The sequence below is a fragment of the Primulina tabacum genome, chromosome 8 (genome assembly GCF_025594145.1).
Source record: "Primulina tabacum isolate GXHZ01 chromosome 8, ASM2559414v2, whole genome shotgun sequence".
In the NCBI taxonomy this organism is placed as follows: Eukaryota; Viridiplantae; Streptophyta; class Magnoliopsida; order Lamiales; family Gesneriaceae; genus Primulina; species Primulina tabacum.
Window position 1 is genome coordinate 6,134,040 of NC_134557.1, and position 17,213 is coordinate 6,151,252.

The following is a 17,213-nucleotide window of genomic DNA, read 5'->3' on the forward strand; positions in this document are numbered from 1 at the left end:
GATAATTAATCTGACGGGTATTTATAAGGAAGCTCGTGTCTCAATGCTACATTGAGATCAGTTAAGATATGTATGAATGTGTCGGAATTAGTGTTAGGTTGTTAGAGGGATGTAATGTGAATTTTCTGTGGTAGTAGTACTTCATCAATGATTGACTTTAAGCTATTGTTTTTTTACTTTGGTTATGGATGAGCCGACGAAACATATTCAGAATAAGGTATTTTGGTATATATTGTTTGCAGATGATATTGTCTTGATAGACGAAACTAAAGAATGTCTAAATCAAAAGTTAGATAGATGACGTGAAGTTCTTGAGAATAAATATTTTAGAATTACATATATATTTAGCTTGTAACTTTTGCTCCGAATCTAGACGACTGGAGTAGTCCAATTGAGATTGACAATCAACAAGTTTCAGAGTGTGGAGTTTTTCATTATTTAGGATCTATTATCCAAAAGACTATGGATACCGGAGATGATATAGACCATAAGATTAAGCAGATGGATAATATGGAACATGACATCAAAAGTCATATACGACAGAATGATACATATGATATTGAAAGAAAAGTACTATAGGACTATTGTTCTACCATCAATGATTTATGGCTCGGAGTGCACATGACTATATATGCATGAGTTTTTGATGAGATGGTTTCGTGGATCTATATTCATTGTATGAGTCGACTAAATGTATATCTTGGATGAAAACAACAATTTTGACATAAAATAATATTTTTTTCACGAGTCAGATCGGATAGAAGATCCATCTTATAAATGAGACACTGTCATAAAAATTTTTTGGATTGATTATAATATTTTTTATATATAATAAAATTTTTTTTTAAAAGACACTATATGTTTATATCAATATTTTAAAAAATCATTCGAGAAAATATGATGCGTAAATAACACTTAAATGTTTGTATTGATAGTATCATTTAATTTAATTTCAGTTACAATTTTGAGCTTTATGTTATTTTTTTATATTTAGTTCTCCATACTCTCTACGAAATTAAATAAACTATATATTTTTATGTATGATTACACTTTCAATTTTTTAGATAAACTATATATTTTTATGTATGATTACACTTTCAATTTTTTAGTGAATAATTTCATCATAAATTTTTGATTTATAAACTGTCCAAAAATCAATATCATCATTATTATTTAATTATAATTTTAATATAAATATTTTTTAAAATATTCAAAAAAAAAACAATTTAAGTTTTAGTCAAATTTTTATCAAATAAATATTTATTTGATTTACTACTTAATAAATTAACAAAGTGAGTAAATATTATTACAACTTAATTTGCTTCATATGATGATATAATACTCTCTAAACAATCTACCCTAACAACGAAACCAATCACTTGCACTCCGGCGGGCTGGCTGCGCCGCTGCTGAAGGAGTTCTTTCATCAATTAAATTATCGGAATGCGAGATGGAAACCTCAACCTTCTCTCTTCGTCCACTCTTCTCTCCTCGTCCTCGCCTTTCCTGCCACACTGTCGGGACTCTTCCCGCACTCAAATGTTCCATCTCGCCGCCATCATTATGTGAGGCTTCCTATCTTCTTGAATTCAATTCGTTGTTATCCGTATTAGTTCAATTTGCAATTCATTGTTAGTTTCACGACAATGGTGATTTTCATGGCTGCAGCGGACCACTCGTCCAAGTTCAAGGAATCTGCAAAACAAGGGAATTTGATCCCCTTGTACAGATCCATATTTTCTGATCACTTGACTCCCGTGCTTGCGTATCGGTGCTTGGTTAAAGAAGATGAAAGGGATGCTCCCAGCTTTCTTTTCGAGTCTGTTGAGCCTGGTCTCAAAGTTTCCAGTGTTGTAAGTTGTGTGCTATTTTTAATTTTTGTTGGTTTCATCTTATGTTTCGTATTAAAGTTGCATGTATATAGTTGATTTAAACGTCTGGGCGGAGCTACTACTTGGGTTTTGGTGACCTAAATTTGGTGGAAATACTGTAGAGAGAGTACTGTTCATCCACTCTCTCGAGGCATTTGCATTGGAGCGACCAAGTTTCCATACCTTCCCACTAACTTGAGACTAATTATCTAATTTTATTGACAAATACGAATTCTATGTCCCAAATAAGAGAGACCTGGCGATAAGTGAATAATTGACCACAAGATTTGTTCAGTGTAGAATGTCGGTGGTAAACCACTCCGCTCTTCTCAAACTCTCTTCCCGAAGACAATAGGCCAGATAGTTGAAATGAAGTGAATATGCACTATTCTCATTTTATCTGGAGTGTATTAAAGTTAGCGCATTATCCATTACGTAACCACGATAAAGTTACAATACCCTTTTGTTGATATAGCTGATTAATCTGTATGTTTCCTTTGTTTTGTCTGTTTTGTTTGTTATGTTTGTCATTTGTTGTTATTGCTTAGCAAACATCATTCCAGTAGCATCACATGGTTATGTCAAAACTCTAAATCCATTCCTTATGCTGTCAGGCTTGTTGCTTTAACAATTGTTGATTCAATATCCCAGGGACGATACAGTGTTATTGGATCTCAGCCCAGCATGGAAATTGTGGCAAAAGAGAACATGGTAACCATAGTTGACCACCATGCTGGACAAAGGACAGAAGAGTTTGCCGAGGATCCCATGATTGTTCCTCGTAGGATTATGGAGAAGTGGAAACCACAAGGCATTGATGAGCTCCCTGAAGCATTCTGTGGTAATATGCACTGCAATTTTACGATGGAAGATAAAAAGATTCCTCTTACTGTCAGAATTCAAGTATAATGTCTAGATCTCAAATTGCTATTTGCCTTTAAAACTACTGTTGTGAGTTCGTAAGGTCACATTGTTACTTGAATCCAGAAGCCTCTTTATGGAATGGACATGGGTGATGGGACTGATGGAGCATTTTTCAATTGTTTAGTAGCTCATGTGATTCCACGAAGTAGTTGTACTTTGTTGTTTCTTTTTTCATTCACCATCAGTGAATGCTCTTGCTAGGATCTTGAATAAGAAGGGTTTGCATTCTTTGGAGATGGTTGTGCCCCTTCCACTTTCATTTTTTCGGTTTAATAAGCCATAAAAATTCATGAACTGTATATCTTATCTCAAGCAGGTGGTTGGGTTGGTTACTTTTCGTATGATACAATGCGGTATGTGGAAAAGAAAAAGCTTCCATTTTCAAAAGCTCCTGAGGATGACAGAAACCTTCCTGACATTCATCTCGGCCTTTATGACAATGTTATTGTGTTTGATCATGTGGAGAAGGTCTTGGAAATTTTCTTTTGTTTTTAGTTTAGAATTTGCACAATCATAAATATAAATTGTCTAGTAGTTAGACATGCATCTCTGGTTTAGCTAGTTGCAACAACCACATAAACATAAGCTGCATCAAGTACAACTATTCTTTGCATCATGCTACACTATTCTGTTAGCTCATTTTGTTGCTAGCATTTGTTAGAAATTTTTTGTCAACTACTAGACATGGTCAATTGGATAGTATGCCCAGCAAGAAGTGAAACTTGAGTTTTCAATAACCTTCTCTTAATTAATTTTATGATGCTATTTACATGCTGTAGTTTCTTGTTTTGAATTGGCTTCACACAGTTTTTTGCAAGTGATTAATGCAAAAACTGCTCCATTTTGACTTTGAACCAAATTTTATTTTCACAATGCTTTATTTACAGAAGTCATTTCAAGTGCTTTATGTTCGAACTTCATGTTCTTTTTGAATATTTCGTCCGTGTACTTTTTTACTCTCAGAAAGCATATATAATACATTGGGTCAGGTTGGATCAGTTTTCTTCTGTTGAGGAGGCCTATGATGATGGAATGAATAGATTAGAAGCTTTGGCCTCGCAAGTGCACGATATAATTCCGTATGTGATTCAATTTGGTTTTGAAAACATTCTCGTTCTTTTCTTTTTTTGGCAGTTTCTTGTTATTAATTTTATGATTTTGATTTTAATTGCAGTCCTAGGCTTCCTGCTGGTTCAATTAAATTACATACTAGCCTTTTTGGTCAATCATTAACTAGGTCCAACATGACAAGTGAAGATTACCAGAATGCTGTTATACGAGCTAAGGACCACATCCTTGCCGGGGATATTTTCCAGATTGTGCTAAGCCAGCGATTTGAACGTCGAACATTTGCTGATCCTTTTGAAGTTTACAGAGCACTAAGAATTGTCAATCCAAGTCCATATATGGGTTATCTACAAGTTCGTATAAGCATTCATGAAGTTTGTTCAATCATGACACTCATTTTTTGCTTAATTTCTTACCATCTTCAAATGTGTATTGGTTTTTAGGCTAGAGGCTGTATCCTGGTTGCTTCGAGTCCTGAAATTCTTACTCGAGTTAAAAAGGCGAGTAAATACTCTCTGCACAGTAAATTCTACACTTTTTTATCATGATTAAGCTGCAAGATCTTGTCTATCACGCCTATCCTGCTCTTGTTGTATTTCTTTTTTATCTGTTGTAACATGTGTATTGAAGAAAAATATTAAGAAGCCTCTTATTTTCTAAATTTATCCCAAATAATTTGTTATGAAATTTGGAAATTGAAGAAAGGATTAAATTAGGAAGTCTCATATTTAATTTATTAGAAATAGAATTAGAATTAGAAATTACAAAATTGAAATTGTGAACAACATCAACTTACAGGTGTTTGTATACATGTTTATATGAGTATTGCAAGCTTCAGTAATATGGAAGCCCCCCAAGTTGCTCAATTTTTTTTCCCTTTTGCTTTAGTTTAGCCTTAGCAAGTATTGTTATCTTTATTTTGTATCGATTGCAATCTTTTACCCGATTAGGGAGTTCATTTGACCCAATCAATGACACCCAATCATAGATTTGGCTACTTCAATTGTTGACTAGAGATCCTCATCAGGATTCTGTATTTATGAATGAGAAACATGTTTACTTTGTGAAGAAAGAAATACGCGTGGAATTTAGAGTAGATTAGATTTTTGTTTCCTAATTTCTATCATTAATGTGCTGGTTGAGGGAATTCCTGATTTGGTGGAATTCCTAATTTGGGTTGTATGATCGAACTATTGCCACTTTACTAAAAGCTACGATTGCCGGTAATAGAGCAACTCAAATATGTTAGATCATACAACAGTCCAAGTACCACTTTTGATCTCCTAACACGGGCAATAATTGTTTTTCTTCAATCATCTTATGACTCTGATACCAATTATAAACAATTGTAGGATTAAATACCTGTCGGTTAGTCAAAAACTATATATCGTGGTAACAGTGCAATTCAATATTTAAAACATACAACAACTCAAGTGTGCCGTTTTGATTGCTCTCATTGGTGGAGAAATTATTGATTTTCGCTGCTTATATTTGTATTCGTTTCTTATGAAAAATCAGAATATTAATATGTTTTTTTCTTGATAAAACTTTATATTATTGTTTGAACCGAAATGTCCATTAGATTCTAATGATAATAAATCATGGTACAAAATAAAACTAATTAAATTTAATTATTTAATTGTTATCTTACAAATATAATGTTTTTATTATTATTTTTAAAATAAAAATCAAATAGTTTAAATTATGTAAATTAAGCTGTTCTTGTCCTCCGGGACTTTAAGACTTAACATTGATTTACAATTTCGGTTTTGGATTTGGTTCCTTATTTAATGAACCAAAACCTAACTGAATAGTCTTCGGTTCCGGTTTTTATTTTGGAATTGAAACAGATTTAAAGGACATATACAGTTCCATTGCACAGTTGTAAGGAACTGTGTTTGAGTCTAATCATGTTCATTCATGGATTTATATTTCCTTTAAAGCATCTAAGAATTGCCAAATCTGAACATATATGAGCAAATGAGAGAGTATGGGTAAAATGCATGATATCTGTGGGTATTTTTTTTTTGATCTCACAAAATGCTATGAGTTTTTTTTTTCAATTAAAGAAATTGTGAAGGTACCTTGATTATTCTTTCGTTTTACTTTTGGTAGTTCTGACAGTGTTTTTCTATGTTGCTCTTTTCTTCTATAGCAGGGAAAAATCACTAACCGACCTCTTGCTGGAACTGTTCGTAGGGGCAAGACTCCCAAGGAAGACTACATGTTGGAAAATCAGCTGTTGCATGATGAGAAACAATGTGCTGAACACATTATGCTTGTTGACTTGGGAAGAAATGATGTTGGAAAGGTCGCATTTCTTCATTTCATTCTACTGTTTGGGCAGTATTTATGTGATTGATTACCATCATCATCATCGTTGGCTTTGCCGTCTGGCAACCATTGATCCCAAACTATTTGGGTTTTATGCATCTATACTCCACTGAGCTTTTCTTGAATATCACCGATCTCCAAGTCAGTTGATTTGTGTTCATTTACTTTCCATCATGTGAAATTTCTCTTTCTTATCCTCTCTCTAATAGTTGTCTATGTTATGCTCCCAATCCCTCATTCGAGCTGTCAACCCAGCCTAATCTCTAAAACAATCGTTTCTTATTATATCCACCAATTTAAACAACTTTTCCTCTTTAACATTTGTATTTTGGCCACACCCATTGTCTTTTCTCACAAAACATGCATTTGGTAGCATGAAACAGAAAATTTTTCAGGCAGTAGTTTAAATAGACCATGTCTTGGGTGACAATTTCCTTCCATAATATCGCAGGGTATAATCATCAATGCAAAATTGCATGCCTAATGTCTCTATGTTATGGATTGAATTTATTGGACCAAAATAAAATCGGAGGGAAAATAGAATATAAGGGGAGAGAGTTGTTTTGAATCAGGCATTACTTTGTTGAGTGGTTTGCTAGCTTAGGCTAGGGAAAATTATAGTTCTGTAATGTCTCAAATTCGACGATTGTCTTTCCAATATGTTTATGTCCTTACTCAAACGCTTTGAAAAACTTTCCGAGGGTCACCCATTCCATAATTTCCTCAAGTCAAGCACACTCACATTTGATATCTGTCATTCTGATGTGAGGTCGGTTCATTCATGCTTCACGTCGCCCAATCATTGGTGGGGTTTCCATCTTTTAGGTATTGTATAACCACCTATATTATGGATCATGTACCGCCCTATGAATTTTTGCTCTGGGTATCACAGTTTCTCTTGTACAGAGTTTATCTTTGGGTTCATTTAAGTATAATTTCATATTATATCCTTATTGTTCATCTTTTGTTGTTATATATAAATCGTGGTTGCAACAATTGGTTTGACCTGCCGGATCTTTGAGTCGGGAAGAAAAGAGCAACCACACAATTTGAGTAGAGTGTGAATAGTTGATGCTACCAATCTCACATATGAAGCTGGAAGAACGCCTTACAACAACTGTGAATGCTCTGTTTCAGCCTCTCTCATCCTCGAATGAACTGCTGCATCTTCTCGATCGAATCGAGCAACTTCTATCAAGAGTGGAGCAATCACCAGACAAACCCGTGCTAACTGCTCTTTTACCTCTAAGGGATGCATTGATAGCAGAAAACTTCTTGAAACTTTCTGATGATGATGTGAGAGCAGGAGTAACTTCTTGCATCAGCGAGATCATAAGAATTACTCCACCAGATGCTCCTTATGATGATGAGACAATGAAGGAGGTTTTTCATTTAATAGTATCGAATTTGAGGATTTGTCCAACACTGCTAGCAGATCTCATCATAATATCTATTCTCAAAACCATGGCAAAGGTCAGGTACTTTGTAATCATGTTAGATTTGAAAATGGATCAGAAAATTATTGAGATGTTCCAGCACTTCCTTAGAGCTATAAGGTTTCATCAGAAATCATCTTTGAGTCTATGGAGGCAGCGAGATGAGTCTTGTTTTTGAAGAAAGCGATGATATAAATTCAGCTTTACTCACTCTCATTACGGCTGCCGTGAAAAGAGACAACGAGGAAGCTTTGCCAAATGAAAATATTGGCTGAGAGTGTTATTCAGAATTGTAGGGAGAAGCTTAGACCATATTTAACCAAAGTATTTGAAAATTCAGATGAGGAAGAAGTTACGGAGGGATCCGCGTTGTCTTATTTTATTGACGATCGGACACAAGTTGGACGAATGAAAGTACCGGAGTTCGAGGAAGGGGGCACAATGGGATGAGTATCTAGGATTGATCTATACCCAACAATCAGCGCCATGGAGCTAATCGGACGGTACAATGGACGAAACATGGTGAAACTATACAAAGTTTGTGCTTCATTATTATGGCAAGGGTGGAGGATCGAAGGTGTGCGTGCTGACTGGTTTTTTGTTCTGTTGGAGCATTTGAATTGGGCTGGGCAATATGCCAAGAACGACGTTGTTTCTTCCTGTGACCTGGTGTTACATTTTTTAGGCTATGTGGCTTGGGGTTTTGGTATGTCAGGAGTGGGCTAGGGTTGTACAAGGGAATATGGGCTATGTCATTGATTGGGCCCAAACAGATTATATAGACCAACCAAATCAGTGTGTATCCGCCAAAACCCAAAAATCAGGCAGACGTCGGGGTGATTGTATCAGTCAGTGAAGGGTGGCCGGTGGACGGGTTTCAAAGCCTTAAAATCAGCCGTAACTACAGTAATGAGGAAAAGGAATGAAAGAAAAGCAGATTGTACATTTAAATCCCTAAAGCTACTGCTGAATGTAGCACAAGAAGGTCATCACAGATACGGAGGGTATTAACTAGTAACAGGCTCTCTCCGAGGCGCTGCTGGGGTAGTCCATGAATTTGCTGTTTTTATTACAGGTAAGCCTATGTTTAAAGCATAGTTGTTAAAGGCGCAAAGTGGTCCCGGACCAAAACCTTCGACGCCCCATGATGGATTTATAGGTTGTACTTTTCCCGTTAGTCCATAAGGATCGAACACCCTACCTCATACGGCTCATTAATTCTTTTGGTGTCCCATTACCATATCTAACGGATGAGATTTCACATCGATTTATCTCATTTTGGGGTTAACCAAAGAGGTTCGTTACATGAGTTTTAAACGATTCTATTTGAGGCGCAAGGCGAAAGATGAGGCTCACCTTATCGAAGCAAGGCTTACTATTAATTTTTTGAAATAATATATTTATTTACTAGTATTTTATTACAAAACAATATTATTGAAATAATTAAGCTAAACCAAAATATATTATATGACAAAAAATATTTTAGTTATTTATCTTCTACTACTATTATCTTCAGTACTGGCAGACTTTTGCATTACTTTTATTTATTTTTCTGATCTAGATTATTGATATTTTATCTTTAGTATGTTGTGTAGCTAAGAAATCTGCTATTGCTGACACATTTTTTTCTTTACTTTTAATATCCTACTTACCATAGTAAGTGTATGGGTTTTTTCCGCTAATTTGTCAAGTCAATAATTCTAGCCTAGTTTATAACTCTATCTATATATTTAATTTTCGAATATTTTTGATGAAATAAAGAGTCAATTAAATTTTTTTTAAGAAAAGTGAACATAAAAGTGCGCCTGAGTGGACTTCAAAGCTTGGGCTCGCCATATACCCATGTGCAGCGGGATCGCCTGGTGATGCCTCTCACCTTAAGCGCGCCTAAGTGGGCTTCAAGGCCTAGGCTCGCCTTAGTAAACAACTGTAGCCAGGCGCAGAGGGATTGCTTGGTGACAGGCGAGAGACACTCGCCTTTAACAACTAAAGTTTAAAGTGTTTTTTTTTGTGGGTTGTGATAGCTAGGGAGAGGCCTGGTTATTTATTTGATGATGATGTGATATGGCATAATTAGGGAAAATTCAGTGGTTGGGGCTACATATGAAGTAATGGAAATTGTTGGTTACTGTTATTGTTTAAATATGATAAGAAGGATTATGCTAGGTAATAGGGTTAATGGAGGGGGGAGTATACTTGGAAATCAAATTTTCTTGCTTACTGACGAGGCTAAGTTTAAGTGGAGTGCAAGGGAAAAAAAGGAATGAAGAAGCCGATCCGTTATGGCAATGGATAAGAAAAAAGATTCAAACAAAAGCGGGAAGAGCCTGTGGTGAAAGCAGGGAGAGAAGTCACCAATTCTAAGGATACTTTCGCTATCATCATAATTGGTAGCATAATTGACGCAAAAAAGAAATGAGATAAGAGGGAGAGAAATCTATAATTCTATTGAGGACGTATTTGGAGAAGTTGGAGCATGGTGTTCGCTGATCATGGTGGAAGGCAGCACATTTCTTTGCAAAGTTTTTATATTTCTATGGCCATAAAATTCTTATGATGTTCTAGCCAGAAGTTTTTTTGACAAACCATGCATAGAAGTTGAAGATGAAGTTGACAACTAGAGATTCTCAAATTGGAGATCAACTTTCAACTCTTAGCCTTGATGACAAGGCTTAGGGATGGCAATAACCAGGCCCTGCAATAAACCCACCCCCGGATGGGCGAGTTTAAGACCGTCTAAACGGGTCCAAATGGGTTTGGAGCAGCCGGACCCGCCCCAGACGTGACCCGTACATATATATACAATAAATATATTATTATTATTATTAATATAATTATAAATTTTTATATATTTAATAATAAATATTTTAATCATAATTTTATTTTATAATTTTTTAATATTGAAATAATATATTTAATATGAAAACATATAATTGCACATTTTTTTTATTAATTATTAATTGAATAAGAATTTATAGTTAATTTTTAACTGAATTGAAATTTATAGATTTTAACTTGGCATAATATTTTTTGTTACTGAATATTATTAATATAAATTTTGAAAATAGTTTTAATGATTAATTAAATTTTAAACTTTTTTATTTTGTATTTGAAAAAAATATATAAAATAATAAATTTGGAGGGTCGGGTATTGGGTTTGGCCAAACCGACCCCGTTGCCATTCCGAACAAGGCTAATCTTAAAGAGCCAAAGTCATAGCCTATATATGAAAGAAAATTCTAGACGTGATATCTTGGGGAAGGGAAAATAGAATATAAGAAAAAGTTGTTTTGAATTAAGCACTCAATATTTATTTGTTGAGTGGTATACTAGCTTAGGCTAGAAAGATGCGAGTTCCTCTTGTACAACGTGCATCTCCGGGTTCATTTTAGTATAATTTCATATCATATTCCTATTGTTCATCTTTTGTTATTATATATAAATTGTGGTTGCAACACTCACCCAATAAAGTTACTGAAAAAAATTATGTGAATTTTTAAGGCAAATATAGCTATTGTTAGATGTTCCACATCAACTGGATTAAGTTCTTGGGAGTTGTATATATGAACTTAAACAATCCTTTTTTTAGCTATTTTTTGGAGTAGAGTTAGACTCAAATCTAATATTAATATGGTATCATAGCTCAGACCCATTGATATGTGTTGGACTGCTTTATAGATCACCCGATAATGTCTCTTAAACTTCACGCTCCGGTTGTTCAATCCTGGGCGTGAGAATGTGTGTTAGATGTCCCACATCAATTGGATTAAGTTCTTGAGAATTATATATATGGAATTGGACTATCCTTCCCTTTGAGCTAGCTTTTGGGGTGAAGTTAAACCAAAGTATAATCTTAACGGATATTTGGTAACATGTATGAAACTTGACACCTCTTCGCATTTTAAATCAAAAGCTTGTTCATTTGATCTTTTACTCATTTCCTATTTCACATAAACGTGGAGAGATTTGGATGAGAGTGAATGGTCGCAGGTTTTGCATTTCAGATACATAGAATCACAAAAACGAAAATAGTAAAGATTGCAGCAGATTCTAGCTATACTAATTATCGTTCTTTCGTTTCTTACTTGATATGGTTCTGATCTCAAGTCAAACTCTTATTATTTCACTCACCATGGTGTACGATCACACAAGTGTGCATGATATTAAGGTTAAAATTTTGGTTTTAAAGGTGTCATGGATAGCAATCAAAATGCAATTGGTGTTCAAGAATTGCTTTATTTTCTTTATCATATCTATTTTTATGCCTGTGTCCAAGTTTGTTTTATGGTAGTGGCAAGGCTGTTAGAACATTTACCCCATTTTGGGTTTAAGGGGCTGGTTTTTGTTTTCCAGTGGATACCCTGTCCTGCAGGCATGGTCTTGCCGGTTTTGTACTTGTGTAAGCTTATTTTCTAGGTAATTTGAGATGAATTGCGAAATGAATTTTTTATTAAGGTGGTAGAGAGTTCAAGGTAAATTTTGGGTGATGCTAGAAAGAGAATGAAGAGATCTAAGCTTGGTGAAGCAATGTCAACTGGTTCATAATTTAGCAAATGCTTCTGTTCCATCTTCCAAGAATTAATTAATCATATAAAAAAATGTCAACTTTCTTTTCAAAAGTATCCTAACATAAAAAAGACCTAACTCAAACTGTACTTTCAATTAAGGGCGATGGAGTATATTTCATTGCGTGTCAATTGTCAATTGTCATGACTCTCTGACTAGTTTTGCATGTGCAGGTGTCAAAATCTGGTTCTGTGAAGGTCGAGAAACTCATGAACATCGAACGTTATTCTCATGTTATGCACATCAGCTCGACTGTACGTATTTTTTGCTGGAGATTGCCAATATAATTCAGTATTTTTATGGAAAAAAACAAGCATCCTGAGCATGTTTGGTTTGTGTAGAAGAGGAAAAGAAACATTTGTTTCAAGTAAATGGTGATGCTCTTGTTTGTTTGTATCAGGAAGGCTTGAGCTGATTATTGCTTCGGCCTCACACTTTTCATCAAGATTTAGTTATTATATATTCCCGTTTATTTTAAACATGCTCTTATTCAATATTGGTTGAAATTGATTTTGCAGGTCACTGGTGAGTTATCTCATGGTCTGACCAGCTGGGATGCTTTGCGTGCAGCATTACCTGTCGGTACAGTCAGTGGAGCCCCAAAGGTTTTTCAACTGACTTTTTTCTTGAAGTTCAATGATTCACTTTTCTATAAAAGCCACCTATTCTGAATCCTCAATCCCATCTATTCTGATTTATTTATCGATTCTAAGAAACAAAAATTCACAGTGAGATCAAGATGTGTTAAGATTGCTAAATAATTGATGCATCAAAAATCTTTTGGGGATTAACCTTTTGCTACATCGAATGGGTCTTGGCCCTTGTTGGACATCTGCTTTTTCACTCTTGCTTCATTTGCTCAGTTGCCTAAATTTCTCCTACGTTCTGTGATGTTTTGATAATGGTTTTCTATAGTTGGGATGATCTTTCTTCCTTTTTATAATGTTTTTCTGTTGTGATGCTAATACTTGAATTATTGGTAGTAAGAATCTTATGCACAACCTGGCTCACATTACACCCTGTGGACTTCCCTTTTGTCTAAACCGGGACATTACCATTATAAGGAATCTCACTCCTCATCTTAGACTGATTCTATTCAGTCTCCAAACATCTTCTCATGCTTGCCTACCATAGATTTGTTGCAATCAGCTGTAGAAATCAGGAGTTTCCACTTTGATTCCAGAATCCCTCGAGTTTGATCTGAATTTTTTTTTTCTCATACGACCGGATTTGTTTGATCAAATGTGATTGGTAACTTGAGATTTGAGGTACTCACGTGGACGCCTCCTGCAGAGTCCCTTATTTGGAGTTGTGTCTAGTGCCCACATTCTATCTAGATGATGCAGGTTTTGGTCCAATTTAGGAGAAGTATATGTGTGATCGATATGTATATTGTGAAAGATGCAAGCGCTTTGTCCAGATAAGTGCCCATATACTTGTTTTAAATTGCAGGTAAAAGCCATGGAATTGATCGATCAACTTGAACTTACAAGACGTGGACCTTATAGTGGTGGATTTGGTTGCATTTCTTTTACTGGAGATATGGATATCGCCTTATCTCTGAGAACTATGGTATTCCCAACCAACATCCGACATGACACAATGTACTCGTACAAGGATGCTACACACCGAAGAGATTGGGTCGCCCATCTCCAAGCCGGGGCTGGTATAGTTGCTGACAGTGACCCCTATGACGAGCACAGAGAGTGCCACAACAAAGCTGCAGCTCTTGCTCGTGCTATTGATCTAGCGGAGTCTTCATTCATTGAAAAGTGATATGGAATAACCTGATCCGGCCTGAATAGTTCATTTTTTTTTTTTTAAATATACAGATATTTAGCACAATTTTCCATTATCGATTTAGTTAGTCTTGAGCCCGAAATAATTTATTTTATCATCTTTTTTACTACAAGAAAAAACCTTTTAGTGCATTTTAAAAATCTTTATTGGGTGTGTATTGACTATTGAATGATTGTGTAGAGAACATTAGATTATATATTCCAAAAATAAATATATCTAAGGTGCAAGTGCGAAAATAACAAAAGGAAGGTTGGATAATTTGGATAAGGTGTTCCGAACGTAAAACTTCATATATATCACGTCATAATTTTGGTATTTTGAATTATGTCAAAAAAATTAAAATTACATCATCATAGATAAAAAAATAATATTTGAATTGAAGATTTTCATTTGTGATGTACATTAAAAAAAAATGAATGAGAACGAAATAAATGCTAGAGTAATTAATTCGGTGCATCTGAGATTTTAAGCACAGAAAGTGGGAACAAGTAAAGAAACGGATATGGAAATCACGAAGGTGTACGTAGTGTAAGTGTGATCCACGACTAGTACTGATTCGATCGAACGAGTGAGTACTTGATGATTTGGGTGCTTCTCTTGTTCTTTTTTTCTCAAGGTATTACTCATTGTATGGACATGTGGAGAGCATGGCTAGAGAGATTCAGCGAGGGGCCAATTCAGTTCCTCATGTTCAAGCCACGCTTTGGCAGGTAAGATTTGCGAGAAACCTTAATCTGCTCCTCTGTGTAGGATTTTCCGACTGTTTTGACTTCTTTGTTAGTTTTTTTTTGGGGGTTATTGCTGGTAATACTTGTGAGTTTTTAATTCGGTTTTATGATGGCATTTTAAACATTTGATAAGGATTCTAACATCATAAACTTTGTAAATATTTCCTAAAAAATATTTAAAATCAAGAGAGGAGAGTCATTAATTTGTTACAATTGTCTGTCACCCACCATTTTATAAAACATGCGACAATAGTGTTTTGTACTTAATGCTTAAGTTTTAGTTGAATGAATTCAGGCACAAATTGGTTGTATTATTCATTTGATTATAATTATGCGAAGTTTATCGTGTAGTCATCATATCCTACCACCTTTTGATTAGAGGGATCTTTAGTTGGAAAGGATGCTCAAATGTAACACCAACAAATTTGACAGAAACTTAAACATTACTACTAGTTGGTCGTTTTGCTCAACATGTAGGTACCAGAGACACTACCTGATCTGGTTTTGAAAAAGATGAAGGCTCCTCACAAAGCCGACGATGTGCCTGAGATCAGTCCAGAACAGCTTTTGGAGGCTGATGGATTTATCTTTGGATTTCCATCCCGTTTTGGGGTAATGGCAGCGCAATTCAAAGCTTTCTTTGATGCCACTGCCGACATATGGGCTGCACAAGCACTTGCAGGGAAGCCTGCAGGAATTTTTTGGAGCACGGGTTTTCATGGAGGTGGTCAAGAACTAAGCGCGTAAGTTGTTTTATTCTTTTGGCTCAAGATTGCAGTTTAGAGTCTTGTCGAGAATTTTTTGTGCAGTCGAAGTTTCTATACTGTTTGCTGCTCCAGTTTATTTATTTAATGTCGAACTAAACTTATTTGAAACTAAGAAGGGAACATAATTACCCTTTGAAAGAAGTAAAAGGGCTATGGACAACCAAGAAATTTAGTAAGTAGGCAGCATGAAATTCTGTTAGCTTTTATTTTTCGTATATGCTGGTCGGCATTTGTTTTTTTATTAAATTTTCTGTCTGTGGGTTGACTAATGTTGAGTAAAATAATCGATCACTTGTATGTGCTGAGCGACTATCCATCAACTCATCATCAACAGTGGTGGTATGGAATTTTAACTGAACATCGATCGCTATTTCAAAGCAAGATGTTTTTCCTAATTTTATGGAACGGTGGGGGGAAGGTTCCTCAAATCAATCACTAAAACTGATTAAAGTTGCTGGGCTAAAAAACAGGATGGTCTCATTATTCTGTCCTGTTTAGCATAACTTCTTTTGGCCCTTTGCTTTCTCTTAAAGAATATCCACAAATGACTCTTGTCATGTGCTAATTAAGGTTCTCTCATATATATTAGCTTTTGTAGTCACCTGTTACCATAGTGGCACAGAGGACTAACAATAGCCTTTTTGAAACGCAAGTAGATGCATATAATCGGTTGAATGAGGCTGGGACCGAACACATAGCATCCGCTGTCAAGTGTTATCTCGCACTCTCTTAAGCAGTACATGTTACTCAATAATATTATGTTTCTATCTTTCTGAAGAATTACCCTGAAGAGTTGACACTACAATACAGAGTTGATTAACTGAAATATTTGGAGTTCTTAACTCTTAGTATCATAAATTTAGAAGCCTTTTATATTAATTGTTGTTGCTTTCGCGATATCTCTTACATCTGCAGTTCAGAAAGGAAAACGAAACCAATATACCACCATTTTTCGATTTAATGCCAACAGATTGATTATATTGACTAACTGATGTCTCACTATTGCAATTTACATGGTCTATTTCAATATCGTTTCTTATAGCAATTGGTCTTTGTTCGATAATGTTTGCAGACTGACAGCAGTAACTCAGCTAGCACATCATGGCATGATATATGTTCCTCTTGGATATACCTTTGGCAGCGGAATGTTTGAGATGCATGAGGTAAAGGGTGGATCTTCATATGGGTCAGGAACTTATGCAGCAGATGGATCACGGCAGCCCTCAGAGCTTGAACTTCAGCAAGCCTTTTATCAAGGTAAGTACATTGCTGAAATTACAAGGAAGCTCAAGATTTAAGCCTTCTCTAGTAAGATGTGTATTCGATGTAAATTTTCCGAAGATTCAGAACGCCATATAAAATTTAATGTTTCCCCGAATCCTGAAAATCCCATTCCACATTTGCAGTTCGAATTGGACAATATCAAGAAATCCATTTTCTGGCATGATTTTAGGATCCATAACATCTGTTGATAACTTTTTGTTTGGATCATAATCGTCATGATCTTTGATTCTTTAAGTTAGATTCTTGTCAAGAACGATTATTTACTCTGCGTTAAGATGAAGTTTGAAAATTTCCAAGAAGCAGCATCAGGACATGAAGAATCAATTCAATAATATGATCAAGTCTCAACCAACACTATGTATTCTGCTTGCAAAAGCCATCTTGCTGCAGTCAAGTGTTTCAAGGTTCGATTTAAGACTTTTAAGAATTTACTAG

General features: G+C 35.2%; 2 protein-coding genes across 3 annotated transcripts; both read left to right on the forward strand.

The window, feature by feature from the left end:
* Nucleotides 1–1,319: 1,319 nt before the first annotated feature.
* Nucleotides 1,320–14,139, forward strand: LOC142553358 (anthranilate synthase alpha subunit 2, chloroplastic-like). 2 transcript variants are annotated; one of them, XM_075663557.1, is made up of 11 exons: nt 1,320–1,565; nt 1,669–1,853; nt 2,523–2,712; nt 3,112–3,263; nt 3,759–3,874; nt 3,970–4,216; nt 4,307–4,363; nt 6,019–6,174; nt 12,373–12,453; nt 12,718–12,804; nt 13,652–14,139. In XM_075663557.1, exons 1-11 carry the CDS (start codon nt 1,451–1,453, stop codon nt 13,973–13,975), a joined length of 1,710 nt encoding a protein of 569 aa, XP_075519672.1. In that variant the 5' UTR covers nt 1,320–1,450; the 3' UTR covers nt 13,976–14,139. The 2 variants fall into 2 exon arrangements, with proteins under 2 accessions (XP_075519672.1, XP_075519673.1); XM_075663558.1 differs by having other exon boundaries at nt 6,022–6,174.
* Nucleotides 14,140–14,426: 287 nt separating this feature from the next.
* Nucleotides 14,427–16,941, forward strand: LOC142553359 (putative NAD(P)H dehydrogenase (quinone) FQR1-like 3). The gene is made up of 4 exons (XM_075663560.1): nt 14,427–14,527; nt 14,616–14,709; nt 15,205–15,470; nt 16,567–16,941. The coding sequence occupies exons 1-4, from the start codon at nt 14,502–14,504 to the stop codon at nt 16,790–16,792; spliced, it is 612 nt and encodes a 203-aa protein (XP_075519675.1). The 5' UTR covers nt 14,427–14,501; the 3' UTR covers nt 16,793–16,941.
* The last annotated feature ends 272 nt before the right edge of the window (nt 16,942–17,213 follow it).

Bases quoted from the DNA above. Each gene is read 5' to 3' on its own strand.
- LOC142553359 (XM_075663560.1), top strand. From the start codon at position 14,502: ATGGAAATCACGAAGGTGTACGTAGT. The intron at 14,528-14,615 runs GTAAGTGTGATC...TTTTTTCTCAAG, and splicing joins ATCACGAAGGTGTACGTAGT to GTATTACTCATTGTATGGAC. The intron at 14,710-15,204 runs GTAAGATTTGCG...CTCAACATGTAG, and splicing joins TTCAAGCCACGCTTTGGCAG to GTACCAGAGACACTACCTGA.
- LOC142553358 (XM_075663557.1), top strand. From the start codon at position 1,451: ATGGAAACCTCAACCTTCTCTCTTCGTCCACTCTTCTCTCCTCGTCCT. The intron at 1,566-1,668 runs GTGAGGCTTCCT...TCATGGCTGCAG, and splicing joins CATCTCGCCGCCATCATTAT to CGGACCACTCGTCCAAGTTC. The intron at 2,713-3,111 runs GTAATATGCACT...TATCTCAAGCAG, and splicing joins GCTCCCTGAAGCATTCTGTG to GTGGTTGGGTTGGTTACTTT.